This window comes from Mesoplodon densirostris, chromosome 14, assembly GCF_025265405.1.
Source record: "Mesoplodon densirostris isolate mMesDen1 chromosome 14, mMesDen1 primary haplotype, whole genome shotgun sequence".
NCBI lineage: Eukaryota > Metazoa > Chordata > Mammalia > Artiodactyla > Ziphiidae > Mesoplodon > Mesoplodon densirostris.
The window spans coordinates 40,285,022-40,309,265 of NC_082674.1; the positions used below are offsets into that span (position 1 = coordinate 40,285,022).

The 24,244-nt window shown below is 36.9% G+C and overlaps 1 protein-coding gene across 2 annotated transcripts in view; it reads left to right on the forward strand.

Moving 5' to 3' along the window:
• GTF2A1L (general transcription factor IIA subunit 1 like) overlaps nucleotides 1-24,244 on the forward strand; it is a 63,927-nt gene that overhangs the window by 31,632 nt on the left and 8,051 nt on the right. For both annotated transcript variants that reach the window (XM_060117385.1, XM_060117386.1), the window contains 3 exons: nucleotides 6,543-6,627; nucleotides 7,669-8,258; nucleotides 23,604-23,861. In XM_060117385.1, coding sequence (XP_059973368.1) covers nucleotides 6,543-6,627; nucleotides 7,669-8,258; nucleotides 23,604-23,861 — 933 coding nt within the window. The remainder of the gene's footprint in view (nucleotides 1-6,542; nucleotides 6,628-7,668; nucleotides 8,259-23,603; nucleotides 23,862-24,244) is intronic.

Here is a 24,244-nt window from a genome sequence, read left to right on the forward strand (position 1 = left end):
TCCCAGCACCACTTATTGAAGAGACTGTTTTTTCTCCATTGTATATCCTTGCCTCCTTTGTCATAGATTAGTTGACCATAGGTGCGTGGGTTTATCTCTGAGCTTTCTGTCCTGTTCCCTTGATCTGTATTTCTGTTTTTGGGCCAGTACCATATTGTCTTCATTACTGTAGCTTTGTAGTACAGTCTGAAGTCAGGGAGTCTGATTTCTCCAGCTCCGTTTTTTTCCCTCAAGACTGCTTTGGCTATTCGGGGTCTTTCGTGTCTCCATACAAATTTTAAGATTTTTTTGTTCTAGTTCTGTAAAAAATGCCATTGGTAATTTGATAGGGATTTCATTGATCTGTAGATTGCTTTGGGTAGTATAGTCATTTTCACAATGTTGATTCTTCCAATCCAAGAACATGGTATATCTCTCCATCTGTTTGTTTCATCTTTAATTTCTTTCATAACTGTCTTATAGTATTCTGCATACAGATCTTTTGTCTCCTTAGGTAGGTTTATTCCTAGGTATTTTATTCTTTTTGTTGCAGTGGTAAATGGGAGTGTTTCCTTATTTCTCTTTCAGATTTTTCATCATTAGTGTATAGGAATGCAAGAGATTTCTGTGCATTAATTTTGTATCCTGCTACTTTACCAAATTCATTGATTATCTCTGGTCGTTTTCTGGTAGCATCCTTAGGATTCTTTATGTTTACTATCATGTCGTCTGCAAACAGTGACAGCTTTACTTCTTCTTTTCTGATTTGGATTCCTTTTATTTCTTTTTCTTCCCTGATTGCTGTGGCTAAAACTTCCAAAACTATGTTGAATAATAGTGGTGAGAGTGGATAGCCTTGTCTTGTTCCTGATCTTAGAGGAAATGGTTTCACTTTTTCACCATTGAGAACAATGTTGGCAGTGGGTTTGTCATATATGGCCTTTATTATGTTCAGGTAGGTTCCCTCTGTTCCTACTTTCTGGATGGTTTTTATCATAAATGGGTGTTGAATTTTGTCAAAAGCTTTTTCTGCATCTATTGAGATGATCATATGGTTTTTATTCTTTAATTTGTTAATATGGTGTATCGCATTGATTGATTTGCGTATATTGAAGTATCCTTGCTTCCCTGGTATAAATTCCACTTGATCATGGTGTATGATCCTTTTAAAGTGTTGTTGGATTCTGTTGGCTAGTATTTTGTTGAGGATTTTTGCATCTATATTCATCAATGATATTGGTCTGTAGTTTTCTTTTATTGTAGTATCTTTGTCTGGTTTTGGTATCAGGGTGATGGTAGCTTCATAGAATGAGTTTGGGAGTGTTCCTTCCTCTGCAATTTTTTGGAAGAGTTTGAGAAGGATGGATGTTAGCTCTCCTCTAAATGTTTGATAGAATTCACCTGTGAAACCATCTGGTTCTGGACTTTTGTTTTTTGGAAGATTTTTACTCACAGTTTCAACTTCATTACTTGTGATTGGTCTGTTCATATTTTCTATTTCTTCTTGGTTCAGTCTTGGAAGGTTATACCTTTGTAAGAATTTGTTCATTTCTTCCAGGTTGTCCATTTTATTGGCATAGAGTTGCTTGTAGTAGTCTCTTAGGATGCTTTGTATTTCTGTGGTTTCTGTTGTAACTTCTCCTTGTTCATTTCTAATTTTAGTGATTTGAGACCTCTTCCTCTTTTTCTTGATGAGTCTGGCTAATGGTTTATCATTTTTGTTTATCTTCTCAATGAACCAACTTTTAGTTTTATTGATCTTTGCTCTTGTTTTCTTTGTTTCTATTTTATTTATTTCTGTTCTGCTCTTGATGATTTCTTTCCTTCTGCTAACTTTGGGTTTTGTTTGTTCTGCTTTCTCTAGTTCCTTTAGCTGTAAGTTTAGATTGTTTATTTGAGATTTTTCTTTTTCTTGAGGTAGGCTTGTATAGCATAAACTTCCCTCTTAGAACTGCTTTTGCTGCATCCCATAGGTTTTAGATCGTCATGTTTTCATTATCATTTGTCTCTAGTTATTTTTTGATTTCCTCTTTGATTTCTTCAGTGATCTCTCGGTTATTTAGTAATGTATTGTGTAGCCTCCATGTGTTTGTGTTTTTATGTTTGTTTTCCTTGTAATTGATTTCTAATCTCATAGCATTGTGGTCAGAAAAGATACATGATATGATTTCAATTTTCTTAAATTTACTGAGGCTTGATTTGTGGCCCAAGATGTGATCTATCCTGGAGAATGTTCCTTCCGCACTTGAGAGGAAAGTGTAATCTGCTGTTTTTGGATGGAATGTACTATAAATATCAATTAAATCTATCTGGTCTATTGTGTCATTTAAAGCTTGTGTTTCCTTATTAATTTTGTGTTTGGATGATCTGTCCATTGGTGTAACTGAAATGTTAAAGTCCCCCACTATTATTGTGTTACTGTCGATTTCCTCTTTTATAGCTGTTAGCCGTTGCCTTATGTATTGAGGTGCTCCTATGTTGGGTGTATATATATTTACAATTGTTATATCTTCTTTTTGGATTGATCCCTTGATCATTATGTAGTGTCCTTCCTTGTCTCTTGTAACATTCATTATTTTAAAGTCTATTTTATCTGCTGTGAGTGTAGCCACTCCAGCTTTCTTTTTATTTCCATTTGTGTGGAATATTTTTCCATCCCCTCACTTTCAGTCTGTATGTGTCCCTAGGTCTGAAGTGGGTCTCTTGTAGACAGCATATATATGGGTCTCGGTTTTATATCCATTCAGCAAGCCTGTGTCTTTTGGGTGGAGTATTTAATCCATTCACGTTTAATTATCGATATGTATGTTCCTATGACCATTTTCTTAATTGTTTTGGGTTTGTTTTTGTAGGTCTTTTATTTCTCTTGTGTTTCCCACTTAGAAAATTTCCTTTAGCATTTGTTTTAGAGCTGGTTTGGTGGTGCTGAATTCTCCTAGCTTTTTCTTGTCTGTAAAGCTTTTGATTTCTCCATCAAATCTGAATGAGACTCTTGCCAGGGAGAGTAATCTTGGTTGTAGGTTTTCCCTTTCATCACTTTAAGTATATCATGCCACTCCCTTCTGGCTTGTAGAGTTTCTGCTGAGAAATCAGCTGTTAACCTTATGGGAGTTCACTTGTATGTTATTTGTTGTTTTTCCCTTGCTGCTTTCAATAATTTTTATTTGTCTTTAATTTTTGCCAATTTGATTACTGTGTGTCTTGGCGTGTTTCTCCTTGCATTTATCCTGTATGGGACTCTCTGCATTTACTGGACCTGGGTGGCTATTTCCTTTCCCATGATAGGGAAGTTTTCGACTATAATTTCTTCAAATATTTTCTCTGGTCCTTTCTCTCTCTCTTCTCCTTCTGGGACCCCTGTAATGCGAATGTTGTTGTGTTTAATGTTGTCCCAGAGGTCTCTTAGGCTGTCTTCATTTCTTTTCATTCTTTCCTCTTTATTCTCTTCCACAGCAGTGAATTCCACCATTCTGTCTTCCAGGTCACTTATCCGTTCTTCTGCCTCAGTTTTTCTGCTATTGATTCCTTCTAGTGTAGCTTTCATTTCAGTTATTTTGTTTTTCATCTCTGTTTGTTTGTTTATTCTTTAGTTCTTCTAGATCTTTGTTAGATTTCTTGCATCTTTTCGATCTTTGCCTCCATTCTTTTTCCGAGGTCCTGGATCATCTTCACTATCATTATTCTGAATTCTTTTTCTGGAGGGTTGCCTGTCTCCACTTCCTTTAGTTGTTTTTCTGGGGTTTTATCTTGTTCCTTCATCTGGTACCTAGCCCTCTGCCTTTTTATCTTGTATGTCTTTCTGTGAATATGGTTTTTGTTCTATAGGCTGTAGGATTACAGTTCTTCTTGCTTCAGTTGTCTGCCCTCTGGTGGATGAGGCTATCTAAGAGGCTTGTGCAAGCTTCCTGATGGGAGGGACTGGTGGTGGGTAGAGCTTGGTGTTGCTCTGGTGTGCAGAGCTCAGTAAAACTTTAGTCCGCTTGTCTCCTGATGGGTGGGGCTGTGTTCCCTCCCTCTTGGTTGTTTGGCCTGAGGCAACCCAACACTGGAGACTTCCCGGGCTCTTTGATGGGGCTAATGGCGGACTCTGGGAGGGTCCACGCCAAGGAATACTTCCCAAAACTTCTGCTGCCAGTGTCCTTGTCCCCATGGTGAGCCACAGCCACCACCTGTCTGTGCAGGAGACCCTCCAACACTAACAGCTAGGTCTGGTTCAGTCTCCTATGGGGTGACTGCTCCTTCCCCTGGCTCCCAACACGCTCACTACTTTGTGTGTGCCCTCCAAGAGTGGGGTCTCTGTTTCCCCCAGTCCTGTCGAAGTCCTGCAATCAATTCCCACTAGACTTCAAAGCGTGATTCTCTAGGAATTCCTCCTCCCTTTGCCAGACCCCCAGGTTGGGAAGCCTGACATGGGGCTCAGAACCTTCACTCCAGTGGGTGGACTTCTGTGGTCTAAGTGTTCTCCAGTTTGTGAGTCACCCAGCCAGCAGTTATGGGATTTGATTTTATTGTGATTGAGCCCCTCCTACCATCTCATTGTGGCTCTCCTTTGTCTTTGGATGTGGGGTATCTTTTTTGGTGAGTTCCAGTGTCTTCCTGTCGATGATTGTTCAGCAGTTAGTTGTGTTTCTGGTGTTCTTGCAAGAGGGACTGAGAGCATGTCCTTCTACTCCGCCATCTTGAACCAATATCTAAGATATATTTTAACAGAGATGCCCCAGTTTTAGTGAATGGTGCCAGAAGGCTGGGCAGAGATGTAATTTGTAATCCTCCAGTTGAATGAGAAAAGATGTGGTAAGGGATGAGGAGATAGAAATAGCTTCTATAACATAGGTGTTGCAAAAATTCAGGAGTTCCAGAATTAATATTTTCTTACCAACTTTTCCTATCTTCCAGAGCAGTTGTTAGCATCTGCCAAGACTGTACCTACAAGGTTAGGAAATTTCTTAACTTACATTGTATGGAGTTTTAATACACTGTACAATGTCACATACTTGGTGGATCCTAAATAGATGATTTTGATATGAATGTTTTTCTGATTTTTTTCCCCCTAGGGTTGAGGCACATCATAATTCTTCCTTTTATTTAAGTGGAATATTTTGGTTATTTTTTTACCATTGTATAATAGAGGTTAGATTCCCTCCCCCCAGGATTTGGGGGAAGAAGATAAAATTAAAACTTATATATAGAAAACTGAGTAGTTTTCAGGTGGGGCAAAATAGAACTTTTTCTCTGTTACCTTTCTTTGAAGATAAAACATGATTATATAACTTTATTATATAAAGTTTTTCACTTTCTTTCAGCCCATGAGCTTCCTTTCTAGGGTACAGGATTTTAGTAGGCCATTTATTTCTATTTCTTCATTAAGAACAAACAAAAAGCATAGCCCTTATCAGGATTTTTGGGAAGAATGGTGCTGGTTTTGATATGAAACCAGTGAAGGAATATCTCTGCCTTTGAAATTCTTGGAAATACCTTTTCTCCTCATTAAAGAAATAATATACTCCTAAAGAGTAAAACCAAACAAATTTATAAAGTAAAAAGTGATAGAGCCCTGTAGGATTATAACCCAAAGATAAACTGTTTTAACTGTATGATGTATATCCATTTAGACTTCTTTCATTAAAGAAAGTTACATTAATTTTCAGGGTAAAAGCAGAATCATTCTCTGTACTGTTTCTGTAATTTTTTTTAAACTTAGTAATATAGATGGACTGTTTTCAATGCTAGTTAAATATTGATTAGCCTTAGTGGATGTATCAAGTTTAATTAACCAGTCTTTTGTTTATGGACATTTAAATTCTTGCTAGTGTTTTTCTAATATAGCATTCCAGTGATTACACTTGTATATATGTCTTTGTATTTGTGTGATAATCAGGTAATCAGGATAAATTCCTAGAAGTAGAATTTCTGGGTCAAAGATTATGCATGTTTTCAATTTCGGTATATGTTACAAAATTGGGCTCTGAAAGGATTGTACCATATACACTCATAAGCAGTGGTCTGAGAGAACTGATTTTTATCATATCCTTACCAACATTGGCTATTATTAATCAATCTTTTAAATTTTTGCAGGTCTAGTAGGCAAAAACTTTTTTTGTTTTTTCATTTAGTATTAAAAATGTAAAACCCTAAGGTTTAATTATTCCAAAATAAAAATTACACACTGTTGTGTTATCTGCTTTAAAATAACATTAGTCATCAACTTACAGACTAGAGGACTCCTATAAACAACTGTGGTTCTTATATTTGATATCTGGGTATCAGTGGCCTACGCAAAGCTGTGTTGTGGGCAAGTTTTATGAGTCAATGTTCATGTTATTTATGAAGCCTTACTGACTTCATTGCTAATAGCCATAGAACAGAATTCCTTTTATTTTTAATGAGATGATCTAAATCAAATATTAAAAAGTTGTTTTATTCAGAGAACTCAGCCCCAATGTTAAGTGCTACTATTGTCCTGTTCACCTTAATCAGATCTTTTTTATCCTCCGTAAGATCAGGAAAAAAAGGTTCAAGTAAAGCCTTTTTCTAACTTTCTAATATGAAATTTTCATATCTAGGGCACCTCAAACTCCAGTGTAAACTTTACTTTTCCTGGTTATCCTGTTTATGTACCAGCAGGTGTGACGTTACAGACGGCATCTGGTAAGAGTATAGTTTAAAAATATTTTGTTTTTAGCTTTGGTACTAACTTCTGGGTATTAACTTTCATGATTTTAAATAAACTGTATACCACAAGTTATTGAAGTTATAGGAACCTTTAATAAAACTTATTTAAAAGTAGTAATAAATGGTAGTTTTTATTGTTATGGAAGCAATCTACCACGAAATACACTAAGGCTGTCTACTAAGGCAGGTACTAAGCTTGTCCTATATTTCACTTCCAATTCTCATCCCAACATTGTGTAAGATGCTTTATATAGGTTTTCTCTAATTCAAGTCAGTTACCTGAATTTTGACACACATGTGTCCCAGCTAGCTTTAATCAAGAAAAACTAAAGATTAGATTTATCAACCTTTGCCTCTTTTCTTATTGGAGATTGTATAAGAATATTTGAAAAATTTGGAGATTAACCTCTGCTTTTCGAAGAACTGTTTCTTGATTTGAAAGAGAATCATACCTATTTTTTGGGTTGTTACAGAGTTTAAGCAAGCACCTGACTCAATGCTCAAAAAATAAATTTCTTCTTTCTTCTTGTTAGTATTATTTTAAAGGAAAGAGGGAGGGAAATTTGATAACTTTTGAACTTATTAAACCCTTTTTGGATATCCTTGTCTTATAGTTGTTATATGGTATCTTACATCTTAACTATATGAAATACATTCTCCATGATTAGGTTTCTTAAAATCCCAATTTGGGTTGTTAACACTGTAATTTATTAAACAATGGGAGAGGTTCATGGAATAAATATTGGTGGCCTATATGTGTCTCAAAATGTGCCATATAAGCAATAGTGGGAAAAGGCTAGAGTTAAAGCAAGATATATTTAATTTTTAAAAATAAGAGTAATGCATATTTATTATAGGAAACACAAAAAATCTGAAAAATAAAAGAAAAACTCCTAGAGGTAACCACTGTTAACATATTGATGTATTTCCTCCCAGCCTCCTGTGCATGAGATTTTTTTTTAGGAAATTTAAAGGAAATTAGGATTCTGTTATACTTACAGTTTTCTTCTTTTTAAGGTCACCTTTATAAAGTTAATGTACCAATTATGGTGACACAGACTTCTGGAAGAGCAAGTATTCTTCAGCATCCATTTCAGCAAGTATTTCAGCAGCTTGGGCAGCCTTCAATAATACAGACCAGTATTCCACAATTAAACCCATGCTGTCTTCAAGCAACTACTAAAAAATCACAGAGAATGGAAAATGTGCTCCAACAACCTGTGGTTCTTCGTTCTGGGACAGTGGATAGGGAACATTTAGAATATGCTACTGGTGATACTCTAATACATCCTGGAAATGAGCATAAAATCATGTCTGAAGCTTTATTGAGTCAGCCAGAAAACTCTCAGTATATCAGCCTTTCAGGTGTTGTATTTCCTCCACAGGTCTCTCAAATGGATTCTAATGTGGAGCCAGTGCTCAATGTTTCAGCTAGCGTGACTCAAAATCTGCATGGTGGGCCCCTGTCCACAGGCCCTCAGGGGGCTCAGCACCAGCACATGCCTGATGTTCAGCTTCATGTTCTTAAAAATAGGATGTGTGGATGTGATTCTGTAAAGCAGCCAAGAAATACAGAGGAGCCCAGCAACCTACCTGTCTCAGAGAAGGTAGTTCTATGTTCAATTTTAATGGAATTAGGAGATAAACAGTAGCTAGTGATTAGATGTCCTGAGTGTTTTTTTTTTAAACTGTAAGGTTACTCAAAAGCATGTTTTGTTTTTTCCTTTAGAAGATTGTTTCTTTATTATTTTTAGTATAACTATCAGTTTTTAAAAGTATTCATGCTCAGCATTTCTAAACTTTTAGTTTTGATTAATGAATTAGAATATTTCTTTATAGTAAATGCATTTGTTTTAAGGTAATCCATTTACCTCTCCCTTACATAGTGAGAATTGTTTTTTGTCTGCAGATAAAATTTAAGATTCAGAAATGCCTCCTAGTAATTAAATGAGTGTTTTGAGGTAATTCATTGTCATACTTAATATACAAAAGAGGTTCAAAGTATTTTTTTTCTTGCTCTACCTAATTTTCCTAAACTCCCATATTAAAGTTTGCTAAAATACTAGTTAACTTAATTTCTTTTGGAATTCAAACCACTAAAAAATAGCTCCTAATTAGCCTTCCATATTAAAAATAGGTTTACATTATTAATTTCCAAGGAATTCATAGTGATGGCAGAAAGATTCATGGAGAATTTCACATGGTAAAATTTAAAAATCTTGCATTATCTTTTTACAAATGTAAAATTATGTCTTACAGCTAACTCCATTTATACAATTTAGTGACATATGACAAATAAAGGTTTGTATCTCTAGCTAATGGTTTAGTGGTCCTTTAGAACCACTGTACAGATCTGTAGCAATGTAGTAGTTAAGTGTCACCTTAACATTTTTCTAGATAGAAGGGGAAGGTATAGGGTACAGTGAAGGATAATGAACAAATAATATGTCTATCAGAAACAATTTGACTTGTTTTAGAATATTTCATATGTTTGATGAAGCCTGTTCAAAATATTTTAGCAAGTCCGTTTTTGGTTTAGTTTGGTATAATGTATTAAGATTAAAATGTTTTTTGAGTGTTTTTTCATTATATTTTTCACATAATGTATAAAATTAAGAAATGGAGGATAAACTCATAATTATGAAACATTTGGTTTTGAGGGAAAATAACTGTAAAATAAGCATTTGTTTTTATCACTTGTAATATAACTTTTAGAGGCATTTTTCTCCTGGACTCTATATGAACTTTGAAGATTTCTGGTGTGATGATTCAAGGACTTATTCTACTGTTACTTATTAGATGTCACATTGTACTTTGTTCTGATATGGGGAATTAGATTAGTTAAGGGAGATTAAGGATTGTTTAGGGGGTAGTGGTTAAGAGTTTAAGCTTTAAAGCCACAGTAGTTTCCAATTCTAGATTTACCACTTACAAGCAAGCTAGGTAATGTTGCTCTCTGAAATTCAGTCATTAGTCTGTAAACTGGGCATAAAACCAAGCTCATAATTTTTAGAATTATCAGAGATGTATATAGAGTTTTTAATAGCTTCTGTCACCATAATAAGCTTTAGATTAGTGCTATTATGCTTTATGGGGATGTGATATATTGGATAACTTTTCATATAACTTCTTGCTTGTTTTTTTTTTTTTTTTTGCGGTATGTGGGCCTCTCACTGTTGTGGCCTCTCCCATTGTGGAGCACAGGCTCCGGTCGTGCAGGCTCAGCGGCCATGGCTCATGGGCCTAGCCGCTCCACAGCATGTGGGATCTTCCCGGACCGGGGCACAAACCCATGTCCCCTGCATCAGCAGGTGGACTCTCAACCACTGTGCCACCAGGGAAGCCCTTTTGCTTGGTTTTAAAATCTATATTTAAAACACAAACATCCAAACATTCAAAAGAATTTAATTTATAATATTTTTTTTTTTGTGTGGTACGCGGGCCTCTCACTGTTGTGGCCTCTCCCGTTGCGGAGCACAGGCTCCGGACGCACAGGCTCAGCGGCCATGGCTCACGGGCCCAGCCGCTCCGCGGCACGTGGGATCTTCCCAGACCGGGGCACGAACCCGTGTCCCCTGCATTGGCAGGTGGACTCTCAACCACTGCGCCACCAGGGAAGCCCCTATAATATTTTTGAAAACTTACTGTAGGTTATCTTAAAATAGTAATCTGGTAAAGTTTATGCTGATTTAATTTTCAGAAAATTTTATAAATAGCTCTTTATAAATAGCTTTTCAGAAATTCTTATTGCTTAAAGCAAGTTACAATTAGCCCTACTTATTCACTTTTCCTGTGTAGACTGCCAGAGATCCTAAGTTTTTATGTAGGTTTAGCATTATTACTGTTTCATAAAATATATTCCTGACAAGTTTTGATGTGTTCCTATTTTAAAGTGCATATTACTATGTTAAGTTTTTCCTCAGTGTAGGAATTTTGTTTGCTAATCTTATAATGCTATAGAAAATTAGAAACTCAGGTCTTCATTGGAACTCCAAAAAGTAGGAGTAGAAAGAGAGAAATGGGTATGGTGGTGTATCTTCTCCAGCTCCTTTTGATTTCTTGCTGGCTCTCCCCACCATCTTCATTGCCCTCTCTCCCAAATATTATCATTTCTGCTACCTTCTCTTTTAATTATTTACCTTTCTGACTGCTTCCTCTTACCTCCTTTGTGAGCGAGCTCCTCTTTATCTGCCCTTGCTGTTTCCTAAGGTTCTATTCTCAGCCCATTTCTCTTCACTTCATGTTTTCCCTGGGCAATCTCATGTATTATCATGGTTTTTAACTATGACCTGCTTGTTGATGACTGCATTTTCAGCCCAGTTATTCCCTTGAGCTTCATTCTCATGTCTGTTTCCTTTCTAGACAGCTCTCCCTGAATGTTACAATAAGTTGTTGTTTCCTCATCAGAAATACTGCATAGTACCACTGCCCACCTGGTCTCCCAAGCTAAGGACTATAATGACTTTTTGGCCCCCTCTCCCCCTCATCCTCCTTACATCATGTGGTTTTTAGAATTATTTTTATTTATTTATTTTAGGCCATGCCATGTGGCATGTGGGATCCCAGTTCCCTAACCAGGGATCGAACCTGTGCCCCCTACACTGGGAGTGCAGAGTCTTAACCACTGGACTGCCAGGGAAGTCCTTTAAAAATTATTTTTAAAATTGTAAAAAAAAAAATTTTGTAAAGTATATACAGTGGACCCTTGAGCAGTGCAAGGGTTAGGGACACTGAGCTCTGTGCCATCAAAAATCTGTATCTAACTTTATAGTTAACCCTCTGTATCCGTGATTCCGCATCCACGGATTCAACCAGTCACAGACCTTGTAGTATGTATTTATTGAAAACAATCCACGTATAAGTGGACCTGCGCATTTCGAAAACCCATGTTGTTCAAGGGTCCTCGGTATAACATAAAATTTACCATTTTAACCATTTTTAGGTGTACAGTTCAGTGGCATTAAGCATGTTCACATTATTGTGCACCATCTCTAGAACTTTCTAATCATCCCAAACTGAAATTCTGTACCCATTAAACAATAACTCCCCATTACCCCTCCATTCAGCTCCTGGTAACTTCTACTTTCTGTTTCTATGAATTTGACTACTACTAGGTACCACATGAGTGGTATCATACAATATTTGTACTTTTGTGACTGGCTTATTTTGCTTAGCACATTTTCAAGGGTCATACATGTAGCATATATGGGAATTTCATTCCTTTTAAAGGCTGAATCATGTAATTTTTGACAACTTTTAAAACCAAATATTTCTGGAATCTTTTCCCTCTTCTCCATCCCTACTGCCATTGCCCTAATTGTCTCTCAATTGGGATAATGTAGTTTCTAACTAATTTATTAGCCTGTAGTCTCTGCTGGTTCTTACTCCACTCCTTCCAATCCATCCATCCTAGAGGTTAAAGGCTTCAGGGGTCAGAAATGTTTTGAATTCCTTCTCTATCCCTTAATAACTACGTGACTTGGGCAAGCTACTATTTCCTCATTTGTAAAATAAAGATAATAGTAGCAACCATGGAATTGTGGTGGTGGGAGGATTATGTGAGATAATCAGTGTGAAGTGCTCAGCAGCATACTGCCTAGCATATGGTAAGAGCTCAGTGAGTATTAGCTATGACCTCTGCTCCTCATGGCTACCATAGATTTACTCAGCATGCAGCCTGTTTAACATGTCACTGACTGCCCATCAGCTACAGGATAAAATTTAAGCTCCTTGTAAAAAAAAATTAATAAACAGAAATCTCAATTAAATAGAGTTGGGAGACCTGAGGGGGGCGCTCTCACGCCCTGTGACAATAGCAGAGCCCAACTAGAAGACCCCGCTTCTATCCTGACAACAACTTAGCCAATGAAGAGCTGTGGACTCTGTTTACTGTAACCCTCCCAACCTCCTTTTCTTCTCTATATAAGCTTTCTTCCTTCGAGGGGACTTGCATGTGGCTCGCCATGGTTGCACACCCCAAATTTCTGCTGATCCTGAATAAACCTATCTTTGCCTGAGAAATATCTGGCAGTCTGGTTTTTTTTAGGTCAACATTCTTAATGTGGCATACGAGGACCTCCATGTTCTTTTTCGGCCAGAGTTTCTTACTTACTCTTTATTTCATGCCTACTACTATACTGGTAACAACAAACTGTGAGCAATGATCTGCCTTAACCGGAAGAAAGGATGGCAGCAGAAAAGCCAGGCACAAAGCAGAGGGGATAACAAAAGCAGAGAAAGGCAGGAAACAGCAGAGTTAATTCCTGCTTGCCCATTTATTACTTCCTCCAGAAATCTTACTTAATACCTTTCTATCTACCCTCTCCCCTTTCATTATTAGGTTGGATGTATCTCTTCTGTGTTATCATAGCACCTTACGTATGTATCTATCATAATGTAGTTAAGAGATGCATTAAAATGTCCTATGTGCATTGAGAGGTACATTTTATTAATCTTTGTATACTCAACACCTAAGAATACACACACACACACACACACACACACATATTCATGTGTACTAGAATATAAGCTTTAAAAGAAGAGGATCTATGACTAGTTTACTTGGCTCAATAGTTCTCAACTCTGGCTAAATATTAGAATTATTGGGGCATTAAAAAAATGTTCAAGTCTGCCCCAAGGGATATGGATCTAATTGGTCTGGAGTGGGGTCCCCTTACTATTGTTGGAGTTTTCTGACGTGATTGTAATACATAGTTAAGATGAAGAACCACTGATCTAGCTCAATATCAATTTATGAATGAAAAATGGATGGAGTGTGGGGATTAGAGAATATATAACTTTAAGAGCTTTTATTTTTCTTCCAATCCATTCTGATACTCCTCTAAAAGATAAAATATCATACCAATAGTTATTTGAATTCATGATTCAGTTAATTGAGCACATATTTTTTTGAGTCACTATATGCTACTTCTAAATGAATATCTCTAAATCAGATTTTTAAACCAGGTATGTGACATTTTTATTTCTTTAGAGGAAAAAAGCCAATTTAACAAGATACGTGACATTTTTATTTCTTTAGAGGAAAAAAGCCAATTTAACAAGATACTTTTTTTTTGTATTTGTCAAAATATGTTGAGGTATATTTCATCCAAAATAAGAGTAGAGTGACATGGGATGCTACTGTACATGGTTAGGTAATATATAATCATTATTGCCATTATGTTGTGGGAGATAGCTGGATTAAATTTCTGTTAAGAATTAAAGATGTACCCTTCCATTATGATTATAGGCAACTGAATTTCACATAGTTTAGTTTGAAAATGTGAAGAGAAAGTATGTTATAGCTTAGGCTTCTCCTGTTTTATCTTTATTCCCACATATGCGTATGAGGTTCTATCAGTCCTTAACAACCATTAGAAAAATATGGTCCTTTCATTAGGGGAAAGCTTAAGTCGAAAAAGTTGGAAGCTGTATTTGGCAAATAAAGCTTTATCTTGAAGCGTCCTATGCATTTGCTCATTGTACTGCCCAGCCACAGAAGCTGTATGCAATTGAAAAGACCTTGGTGAAGCTGAGAATCTTGGAAATCATTGAGCTGGTTTGTTTAGAGCAGAGAAAGAAAACTAAAGCAGTGCTTCTGTCGGATGACGTCATCTGCACTAGAACTGTTGACATTTCTTCACGTTCAGCCAGAACTCATAGAAGAATCAGCAGTGACTTTTCTTTAACATTCAGCAGGATAAAAATACTAGTACTTCTCAGGGCAGCCGACATCTGATTTTAATCATATTTGCACATTGGCACAGTAAAAAATTCCTATGTTGTGAGACCTTTTTTTGAAACTGGAAACTGACATCTTTGTAATAATGAAGTTTTTATAGATTAACAGAATTTGGTACTCTCTGTACTGATGGAGCCCCTGAGATGCTTGGCAACACATGCTTTTGCTGCTTCAGTGGAGAGAGCATTTCAATGTCTATTTCAGCACATGGCATACCTTAGTGTTGAGACCCAGCCAATAATTCTAAAAGAAGTTTTGTTGGCTGCCGTGACACTCAAATGCATTAGAATTTAATTGAATTATTAAATTTTCCAATTTAATGATTTAAATTGATTTAATGATTTCCAATTTAATTTCCAGTCATTATCTTTTCCAAGACATTTGTCAGAAAGTGTGGGGAAAATGTTATATTCTTCTTTTTGCAAATTTTTTATGGCTTTTCAAAGGACAGTACTTGAAGCCCTTGATTGATCCTTGGGGAGACATAAACTATTTTTGAGAGACGGTGGAAACCTTCTAATAACAATTTGACTTGGAGGAGTTCATTGATCTATGTAGTGGATGTTTGCCATACGAAAGGCTTAAATCTTTCTATTCATGGGCCTGCAGTATCAATTACGGATGTTGCTGCACAACTGCCTGCTATTTTGGTTAAACTACCACCTTGGAAAAGGAGATTGGAGTCAGATAATCATATGAACTTTCTTATGCTTGGTGGAAGTGCTTCTGAAGAAAGAAGTTGAGAATGACGAAATTCTTTTGCAGTTATTGATATTGAATTTGGATTTGTAATCTTACTCCTTTCCCAGAATAAAGAGGACCTCATTGATATAGGTAAAATAAGATGATGCTACGTGAATTCAATTACAAGAGTCCTGGAATCTTTAATATTCCTTAATAAGCTTATACTAATCTGGTAAAGTGCCATGGGAGCGCTGATTCATTTTGTAACAAAAGATCTTGTGGTTTAAGGTTTTCAGTACTTGTTGCTATAACATGAAAAGCCAATTCCAACATGTGATTTAGGCCCAGGACTAGCCTTACCATAATTTGCTTTTCACACAGTCAGATTTATTGGGGTAGTATCTACATACAATAAAGTTCACCTTTATCTAGGTATACAGTTTTTAGATGTACATATGAATTTTGGCAAAACACTTGGAGTTATATAACCAGTATCACAGTTGAGATACAGAACATTCCCATCACCCCAAAGAGGTCCCTTAGGCCCCTGTGTAGCCAATACCCTCCCTCCACATCTGGTCCCTGGCACTCACTGATGTGTTTTCTTTTGGTATAGGCTTGCCTTTTTCAGAATGTCAAACAAATGGAATCATGCAATATGTAACTTTAATATGATATATTCGCAATTCATTCATGTTTTTCCATATATTAGTATATTCCTTTGTGCCACAATTTGTTTATCCATTCACCATTTGGACATTTGGATGTTTCCAGTTTGGGCATTTGTGAATGAATCCCCTAAAAACATTCATGTGTGGGTTTGTGGGTTTCCTCCCTTCCTTTCTCTCTCCCTCCCTTCCTTCCTTTTTGGTGTGGACTTAGGTTTTTTTTACTTTTGAGTAAATAACTAGGAGTGGGATTTCTAGGTAGGTTTTCTTTACTTTTGAGTAAATACTGAGGAGTGGGATTTCTAGGTCATATGATACCTGTATGCTTATAAGAAACTGCCAAACTCATTTCCAAAGTGGCTGTATTCCCACCAGCAATGTTTGGTGGAATGCAAATTTCTGCTACCAATGGGTAAGAGTTGTAGTTGCTTCATGTCCTTGCTATTTAACGCTCTCTTTTGGAGAGGAGAAGTTTGTGATTTTGATGAAGTCTAATTGATTCTTTTTTCCTTTTGATTTCTGCTAATGTGTCTTATCTAACCAAAGGTTGTGAAGATCATTGAATGCTTCTAAAAACTTTATGGATTTTACGTTTAGGACTGTGATCCGTTTTTGAGTTAATTTTTGTGTATAGTGCAAGGTTAGGGTTTAGGGTTTTTTTTTTTTTTTTTTTTTGTATATGGATGTTCAGTTGTTTTAGCATTATTTGTTAAAAAGACTACCCTGTCTCCATTGAGTTGCCTAAATCACATTGAGTGTTTAAAGCACGTTCACCTTTAATGAAAATCAGTTATCATATGTGTATTGGTTTATTTCTGGACTTCCACTCTGTTTCATTAATTCATGTGTCTACTTTTCACTAGCACTACACTGTCTTGATTATGTCAGCTTTGTAGTAAGTCTGGATATCAGAGAGTATGAGTTTCTTAACTTTATTCTTTTTCAAAGTTATTTTGGTTATTCTCATTCTTTGCTTTTCCATATAAATGTTAGAATGAGCTTGTCATTTTTTACAAAAAAAGCTGCTGGGATTCTGATATGGGTTTTGTTGTATCTATAGATCAACAAGGGGAGAATTGACATCTTCACAATGAGTGTTCCAATTTATTGATACATTTTTTATTTAGGTCTTTGACTTTTATTAAAATTTTATAGTTCTCAACATACATATATTGCACATATTCTGTTTTTATCTAAGTGTTTCATGGTTTTGGGTGCTGTCATAAATAATAATACACACCATAAAGCACAACGTTATTTATATTTTAAGCTTCATTTGCATTAATTTTAAAAATATTATTTTCAAAGATAAGATTATTGAGGAAAAAAGCTAAAAATTTCTGTGGTTCTTCAAGTACATTGCCACAATAGTTTCAAGAGGTTGTGCAATTTTTCCTACCACCAGCACTCTGTACCAGTTTTACCACATACTTGACAGTTTACTAGCACCATTGATTTTGTCTATTGTAAAAATTTACCTTTTAACCATTTTTTACTGTACGGTTCAGTGGCATTAGGTGCAGTCACATTCTTGTGCAACTGTCCTCACCATCCATCTCTGGAACACTTTTTATTTTCCCAAATTGAAATTCTATACCCATTGAACAATAACTCCCCATTTGTATCTTCCCCCAGCCCCTGGCAGCTACCATTCTACTTTCTGTCTCTATGAATTTGACTATAGGTATCTCAAAGCAAGAGGTCAAATAGTATTTGTCCTTTTGTGTACCTTTTCACTTAGCATAATGTCTCATGTTCATCCATGTTGTAGCATATATTAGAATTTTTTTTCCTTTTTATGCTTAAATAACATTCCATTGTGTATATATACCATATTTTGTTAATTCATTCATCCATCCGTGAACACTTGGATTGCTTATACCTTTTGACAGTTGTGTCTAATGCTACTATAAACTTGGGTATACAAATGTCTCCTTGAGTCCCTGCTTTCAATTATATAGCCAGATATGGTGCTGGGTCATATGACAATTCTGTTTATAATTTTTTTAAGGAACTACTGTAGTGTTCCATAGCAGCTGCACCATTTTACATTCCCACCAGCAGTGCACAATTTCTCCACATTCTCACCAACACTTATTTTCTGTTTTTTTTTTCCTTTGATAATAGCCACCCTAATGGGTATGAGGTGGTATCTTATTGTGGTTTGGATTTGCATTTCCCTAATGATTAGTGATACTGAACATCTTTTCATGTGCTTATTGCCATTTGTATATTTTCTTTGGAGAAATGTCTAAGTTCTTTGCACATTTTTAAATCAAGTTTTTCATTTTGTTGTTGAGTGTAGGCATTTAAAAATATATTCTGGGACTTCCGGGTAAGATGGCGGAAGAGTAAGACGCGGAGATCACCTTCCTCCCCACGGATACACCAGAAATACAGCTACACGTGGAACAACTCCTACAGAACACCTACTGAACGCTGGCAGAAGACCCCAGACCTCCCAAAAGGCAAGAAACTCCCCACATACCTGGGTAGGGCAAAGCGGAGAGATCCCCACACAGAGGATCGGTGCCGAGCGGCACTCACCAGCCCGAGAGGCTTGTCTGTTCGCCCGCCGGGGCGCGCAGCGCTGGAAGCTGAGGCTCGGGCTTCGGTCAGAGCGCAGAGAGAGCACTGGGGCTGGTGGCGAGAACTCAGCGTGAAGGGGGCTAATGTGCCACAGCTAGCCGGGAGGGAGTCCAGGAAAACTCTGGAGCTGCCGAAGAGGCAAGAGACTTTTTCTTCCCTCTTGGTTTCCTGGTGCGCGAGGAGAGGGGATTAAGAGCGCTGCTTAAAGGGGCTCCACAGACGGGCGTAAGTCGCGACTGAAAGCGCGGAGCCCAGTGACGGGCATGGGACGCTGGGGCTGCTGCTGCCGCCGCCAAGAAGCCTGTGTGTGAGCGCAGGTCACTGCCCACACCGCCCTTCCAGGAGCCTGTGCAGCCCGCCACTGCCGGGGTCCCGGGATCCAGGGGCGGCTTCCCTGGGAGAACGCACGGCACGCCTCGGGCTGGTGCAACGTCACGCCAACCTCTGCCGCTGCAGGCTCGCCCCGCACTCCATGCCCCTCCCTCCCGCCCGGCCTGAGTGAGCAAGAGTCCCTGAAGCGGCTGCTCCTTTAACCCTGTCCTGTCTGAACGAAGAACAGACGCCCTCCGGCGACCTACACGCAGAGGCGGGGCCAAATCCAAAGCTGAGACCCAGGAGCTGTGAGAACAAAGAAGAGAAAGGGAAACCTCTCCCAGAAGCCTCAGAAGCAGCGGATTAAAGCTCCACAATCAACTTGATGTACCCTGCATCTGTGGAATACATGAATAGACAACACATCATCCCAAATTGAGGAGCCCGGAGTCAGTGCTGTGCCTCTGAGGTGGGAGAGCCAACTTCAGGACACTGGTCCACAAGAGACCTCCCAGCTCCACATAATATCAAACGGCAAAAATCTTCCAGAGATCTCCATCTCAACACCAGCACCCAGCTTCACTCAACGACCAGCAAGCTACAGTGCTGGACACCCTAAGCCAAACAACTAGCAAGACAGGAACACAACGCCACCCATTAGCAGAGAGGTGGCCTAAAATCATAAAAAGTCCGCAGACACCCCAAAACACACCACCAGACGTGGACCTGCCCACCAGAAAGACAAGATCCAGCCTCATCCACCAGAACACAGGCACTAGTCTCCTCCACCAGGAAGCCTACACAACCCACTAAACCAACCTTAGCCACTGGGGACAGACACCAAAAACAACGGGAACTACGAACCGGCAGCCTGCAAAAAGGAGACCCCAAACACAGTAACATAAGCAAAATGAGAAGACAGAAAAACACACAGCAGGAGAAGGAGCAAGATAAAAACCCACTAGATCTAACAAATGAAGAGGTAATAGGCAGTCTACCTGAAAAAGAATTCAGAATAATGATGGTAAAGATGATCCAAGATTCTATTTCCCAGATCCAAAATCTTGGAAATAGAATAGACAAAATGCAAGAAACAGTTAACAAGGACCTAGAAGAACTAAAGATGAATCAAGCATCGAATAAAAACACAATACATGAAATAAAAAATACTCTAGATGGGATCAATAGCAGAATAACTGAAGCAGAAGAACGGATAAGTGAGGTGGAAGATAAAATAGTGGAAATAACAGCTGCAGAGCAAAATAAAGAAAAAAGAATGAAAAGAAGAGAGGACAGTCTCAGAGACCTCTGGGACAACATTAAACGCACCAACATTCGAATTATAGGGGTTCCAGAAGAAGAAGAGAAAAAGAAAGGGACTGAGAAAATATTTGAAGAGATTATAGTTGAAAACTTCCCTAATATGGGAAAGGAAATAGTTAATCAAGTCCAGGAGGCACAGAGAGTCCTTCTAGTTCTTCTTCTAGTTCCTTAAGGTTGTTAATTTGAGATCTTTCTCCTTTTTTAATATGAGCATTTACAGCTATAAATTTCTCTCTTAGCACTGCTTTTGCAGAATCCCATATGTTTTGGCATGCTGTGTTTTCCTTTTCATTTGTCTCGAGATATTTTTTTACCTTTTGACAAAAGATTTTGGTTTTTAAAATTTCTTATTTGACCCATTCCATTGTGATCAGAAAAGATACTTTGTATGATTTCAGTCCTTTTAAATACTAAGATTTGTTTTGTGGCCTAATTTATGGCCTCTTCTGGAGAACGTTCTGTGAGTACTTGAGAAAAACGTGTATCCTGCTATTTTGCATGTTTTGTATATGTTTGTTAGGTACAGTTAGTCTGTCATGCTCAAGTTCTTTATTTCCTTATTGATATTGTGTCTGGTGGTTCTATTCATTATTGAAAGTGGAGTATTAAAGTTTCTCACTATTACTGCAGAGCTGTTTCTCCCTTTTTGTTGCATATATTTAGGAGCTCTGATGTTTGGTGCATATATGTTTGTAATTGTTATATCTTCTTGGTGAATTAATTCTTTTATCATTATGTAATGTTTTATTGTTTCTTGTAACAGTGTTTGAATTAAAGTCTATTTTGTCTGTTATTAGCATACTTTCCCCAACTCTTGTGGTTACTATTTGCATGGAATATCTTTTTCCATCATTTTACTTTCAACGTTGTGTGTCCTTAGACCTAAGGTGAGTCTCTGGTAGACAGCATGTAACTGGATACTGTTTATCCATTTTGTCAATCTGTCTCTTTTGGTTGGGAAGTTTAATCCATTTACATTGAAAGTAATTACTAATAGGAGAGAGGTTACTCTTGCTATTTTGTTTTCTGTGTGTCTTTTAGCTTTTTTCTCCCTTATTTCCTTCCTTATTACACCTTATTTCCTCCCTTATTACATTCTTTTGTGTGTAGTTTTTTTGTAATGACACATTTTGATTGTTTTCTCATTTCCTTTTGTGTGTTCTCTATAGGTATTTTCTTTGTGGTTATCATGGAGATTACTTATAGCATCTTAAAGTTGTAACAATCTATTTTGAACTGATACCAACTCACCTTTAATTTCATATAAAAACTCTGCTTCTTTTCAGCTCTACCTTCCCCCACTTTATTACTGATGTCCCAAATTATGTCTTTATATATTATGTACTTCTTGATATAGATTTATAATTATAGTTTTTTAATGCTCTTATCTCGTAAATCTCATAGAGGAATAAAAAGTAGAGTTAACAAACCAAAATTATGATAATACTGGTTTTTATATTTGTCATTGTATTTATCTTTACCAGAGAACTTTATATTTTTGTGTGGCTTCAGATTACTGTCTAGCTTCCTTTCATGCCGACTTAAAGGACTCCCTTTAGTATTTATTGTAGGGTAGACCTAGTAGTAATAAACTCCTTCAGCTTTTATCTGGAAATGCCTTATTTGCAGGACAGTTTCCCAGATATAGAATTCCTAGTTCAGTCTTTTCTTTCAGCACTTTATTATTTTTTCTTTTGGCCACACCACATGGCATGTGAGATCCTAGTTCCCTGACCAGGGATCGAACCCTTGCCCCCTGCATTGGAAGCATGGAATCTTAACCACTGGACCACCAGGGAAGCCCCTCAGCACTTTAAATATATGTCATACCACTGCCTTTTTGTTTTCAAAGTTTCTGGTGAGAAATCTGCTTGTTATCTTACAGAGGATCCCTTGTATGTGATGAGTTGCTTTTCTCTTGCTGCTTTAAATAGTGCTGTTATTAAATTTCAGTTTCCAATTGTTTATTGCTACTATACAGCTATACAATTTTTGTAAATTGCCTTACATCAGTCTGAATGTTTATATAACCCCCAAATTAATATGTTGAAATCCTAACCCCCAAAAGGTGATGGTAATTAGGAGGTGGGGCCTTTGGGAGGCGATTAGGTCATAAGGATGGAGTCTTCAATTAATGGGATTAGTTACCTTATAAGAGACCCCACAGGGCTCCCTAGCCCCTCTGCCATATGAGGACACAGTGAGAAGCCATCATCTGTGAACCAGAAAGTGGGCTCTACCAGATATCAAATCTGCTGGTGCCTTGATCTCGGGCTTCTCAGCCTCCAGAATTGTGAAAAATAAATTTCCATTGTTAATAAGCTACCTAGTTTATCGTATTTTGTTATAGCAGCCCAAATGATCTAAAACAGTTTCCTTATCCTTTTAATGTTTTTGGGACCTATGGTGACACCCTATCCTTAATTAGTAATATCATTTACTTGTTTCCTTTCTCTTTTTGTCAGTCTGGCTATGTTTTTTTCATTTTTATTCATCTTTTCAAGGAATGGACTTTTGGTCTAATTGACTTTTTCTGTTCTCAGTTTCATGTATTTTTCTTTTTATCTTTATTATTTCCTTATTTGCTATGAGCTTAATTTGGTCGAGAAGACCAAAGGTGGAATTTTAGGCCATTGATTGAGACTTGCTTCTTTTCTTATATAGTCATGTAATGCTATAAATTCCCTCTAGGCACTGTTTTAGCTACATCTCAGGTTTTGAAATGTAATGTTTTTGTTTGCATTCAATTAAAATTATGTTTTAATTTCCCTTGTGATTTCTTCTTTGACCCATGCATATTTAAAAATATGTTGTTTAATTTGTAAATATTTGAGGATTTTCCAGATTTTTCTGTTACTGATTTCTGGTTTAATTCCTTTGTGCTAAGAGAACATACTTTGTATGTGTTAAATTTGCCAAGATTTGTTTTATGATCCAGAATATGGTCCATCTTGGTGAACATTCTGTGTGCTCTTGAAAAGAATGTGCATTTGGCTATTTGGGGGTGGAGTATTCTATAAATGCCAATTAGGTTATGTTGGTTGATTGTGTTGTTCAGTTCTTCTACATTCTTACTGAATTTCAGTCTGCTTTTTTTTTATTAATTAGTAAGAAGAAGAATGTTGAATTCTCCAACTATGTTTGTGGATTTGTCTGTTAATCTTTTTAGTTCTGTCAGTTTTGATTTATATTTGTCCTTTTGTATTTGGCTTATTCTAGTTAGTACAGTACTTTATATTTTTTATTTATCCATTGAGCATGATGTCACTTGTCCCTTCTACTTCATTGAATTATTGTTTAAAATAAAATAGTTAAAACCTAAGAGGTATATAAATTTAAGATAGTATGTATAAAAACTGGTAAATATTATCTGAAAACAGTCAACTGATTTGCTGTCTATGTATGACCATAAGTGGGTTTACTTTATTTACAATTTAAAAGTTATTCCCATCTTATATAGAATTGCTAGGGGTGTTCTAAAATTCAAACTTAGGGAATATCATCTGACAGGGAAGAAATATGTTTTCAGAGGCCACTTGTGAACTGTTTAAGTAATTTTATATTTTGTGTGATCCAATGTTTTATACACCTTGTTTGACAGGAAAAATCTTTATTGCATTTGTTTCTCTTTTTAGGATTCTAATTCTCAGATGGATTTAAGCCTTCAGGTAACTGATGATGATATTGATGAGATAATTCAAATAGATGGAACTGGAGATACATCTTCCAGTGATGAAACAGGAAGTACAAGAGATGTAGATGAGAACAAATTTCTAGGGATTACTGATGCAGGAGACCTGAAGGTACTTGAAGAAGCCAGCAGTATATCAAATGAAGATTCAACGGCCAACAGTACTGATAATGAAGACCCTCAGGCAGACCTTGTGGAAGAGGTAAGGATTATTTTTGAGCTGAAACTTTTAAAAATTTATAGCATTTGTACTTTAATATACTTTGGAACCAAGAGGAATAACAGTTAAGGTTAATCCTGTCTTTTGTCTTTAAAATGAGACTTATTTGTATCTAGTATTTAAACTTTTAGTCTTAAACTGCAATTTAACTCAGTATTAAGTATTATGGAATCAGCTACTGTATTTGTTGGTCTTAACTAGGGGTAGTGAGAGGTTTAAGGGATGGGAGTGGAGGTAAAGAAGGCAGCCAGGGTGGAAGCATATCATATCTGCTCTAATCCTAATAAATGCCGTGAAATCTTTGTGGAATGTGATAACTAAGAAGCATGTAAGTGGTATTAACTATCCTTTATGGTGCCGTACAT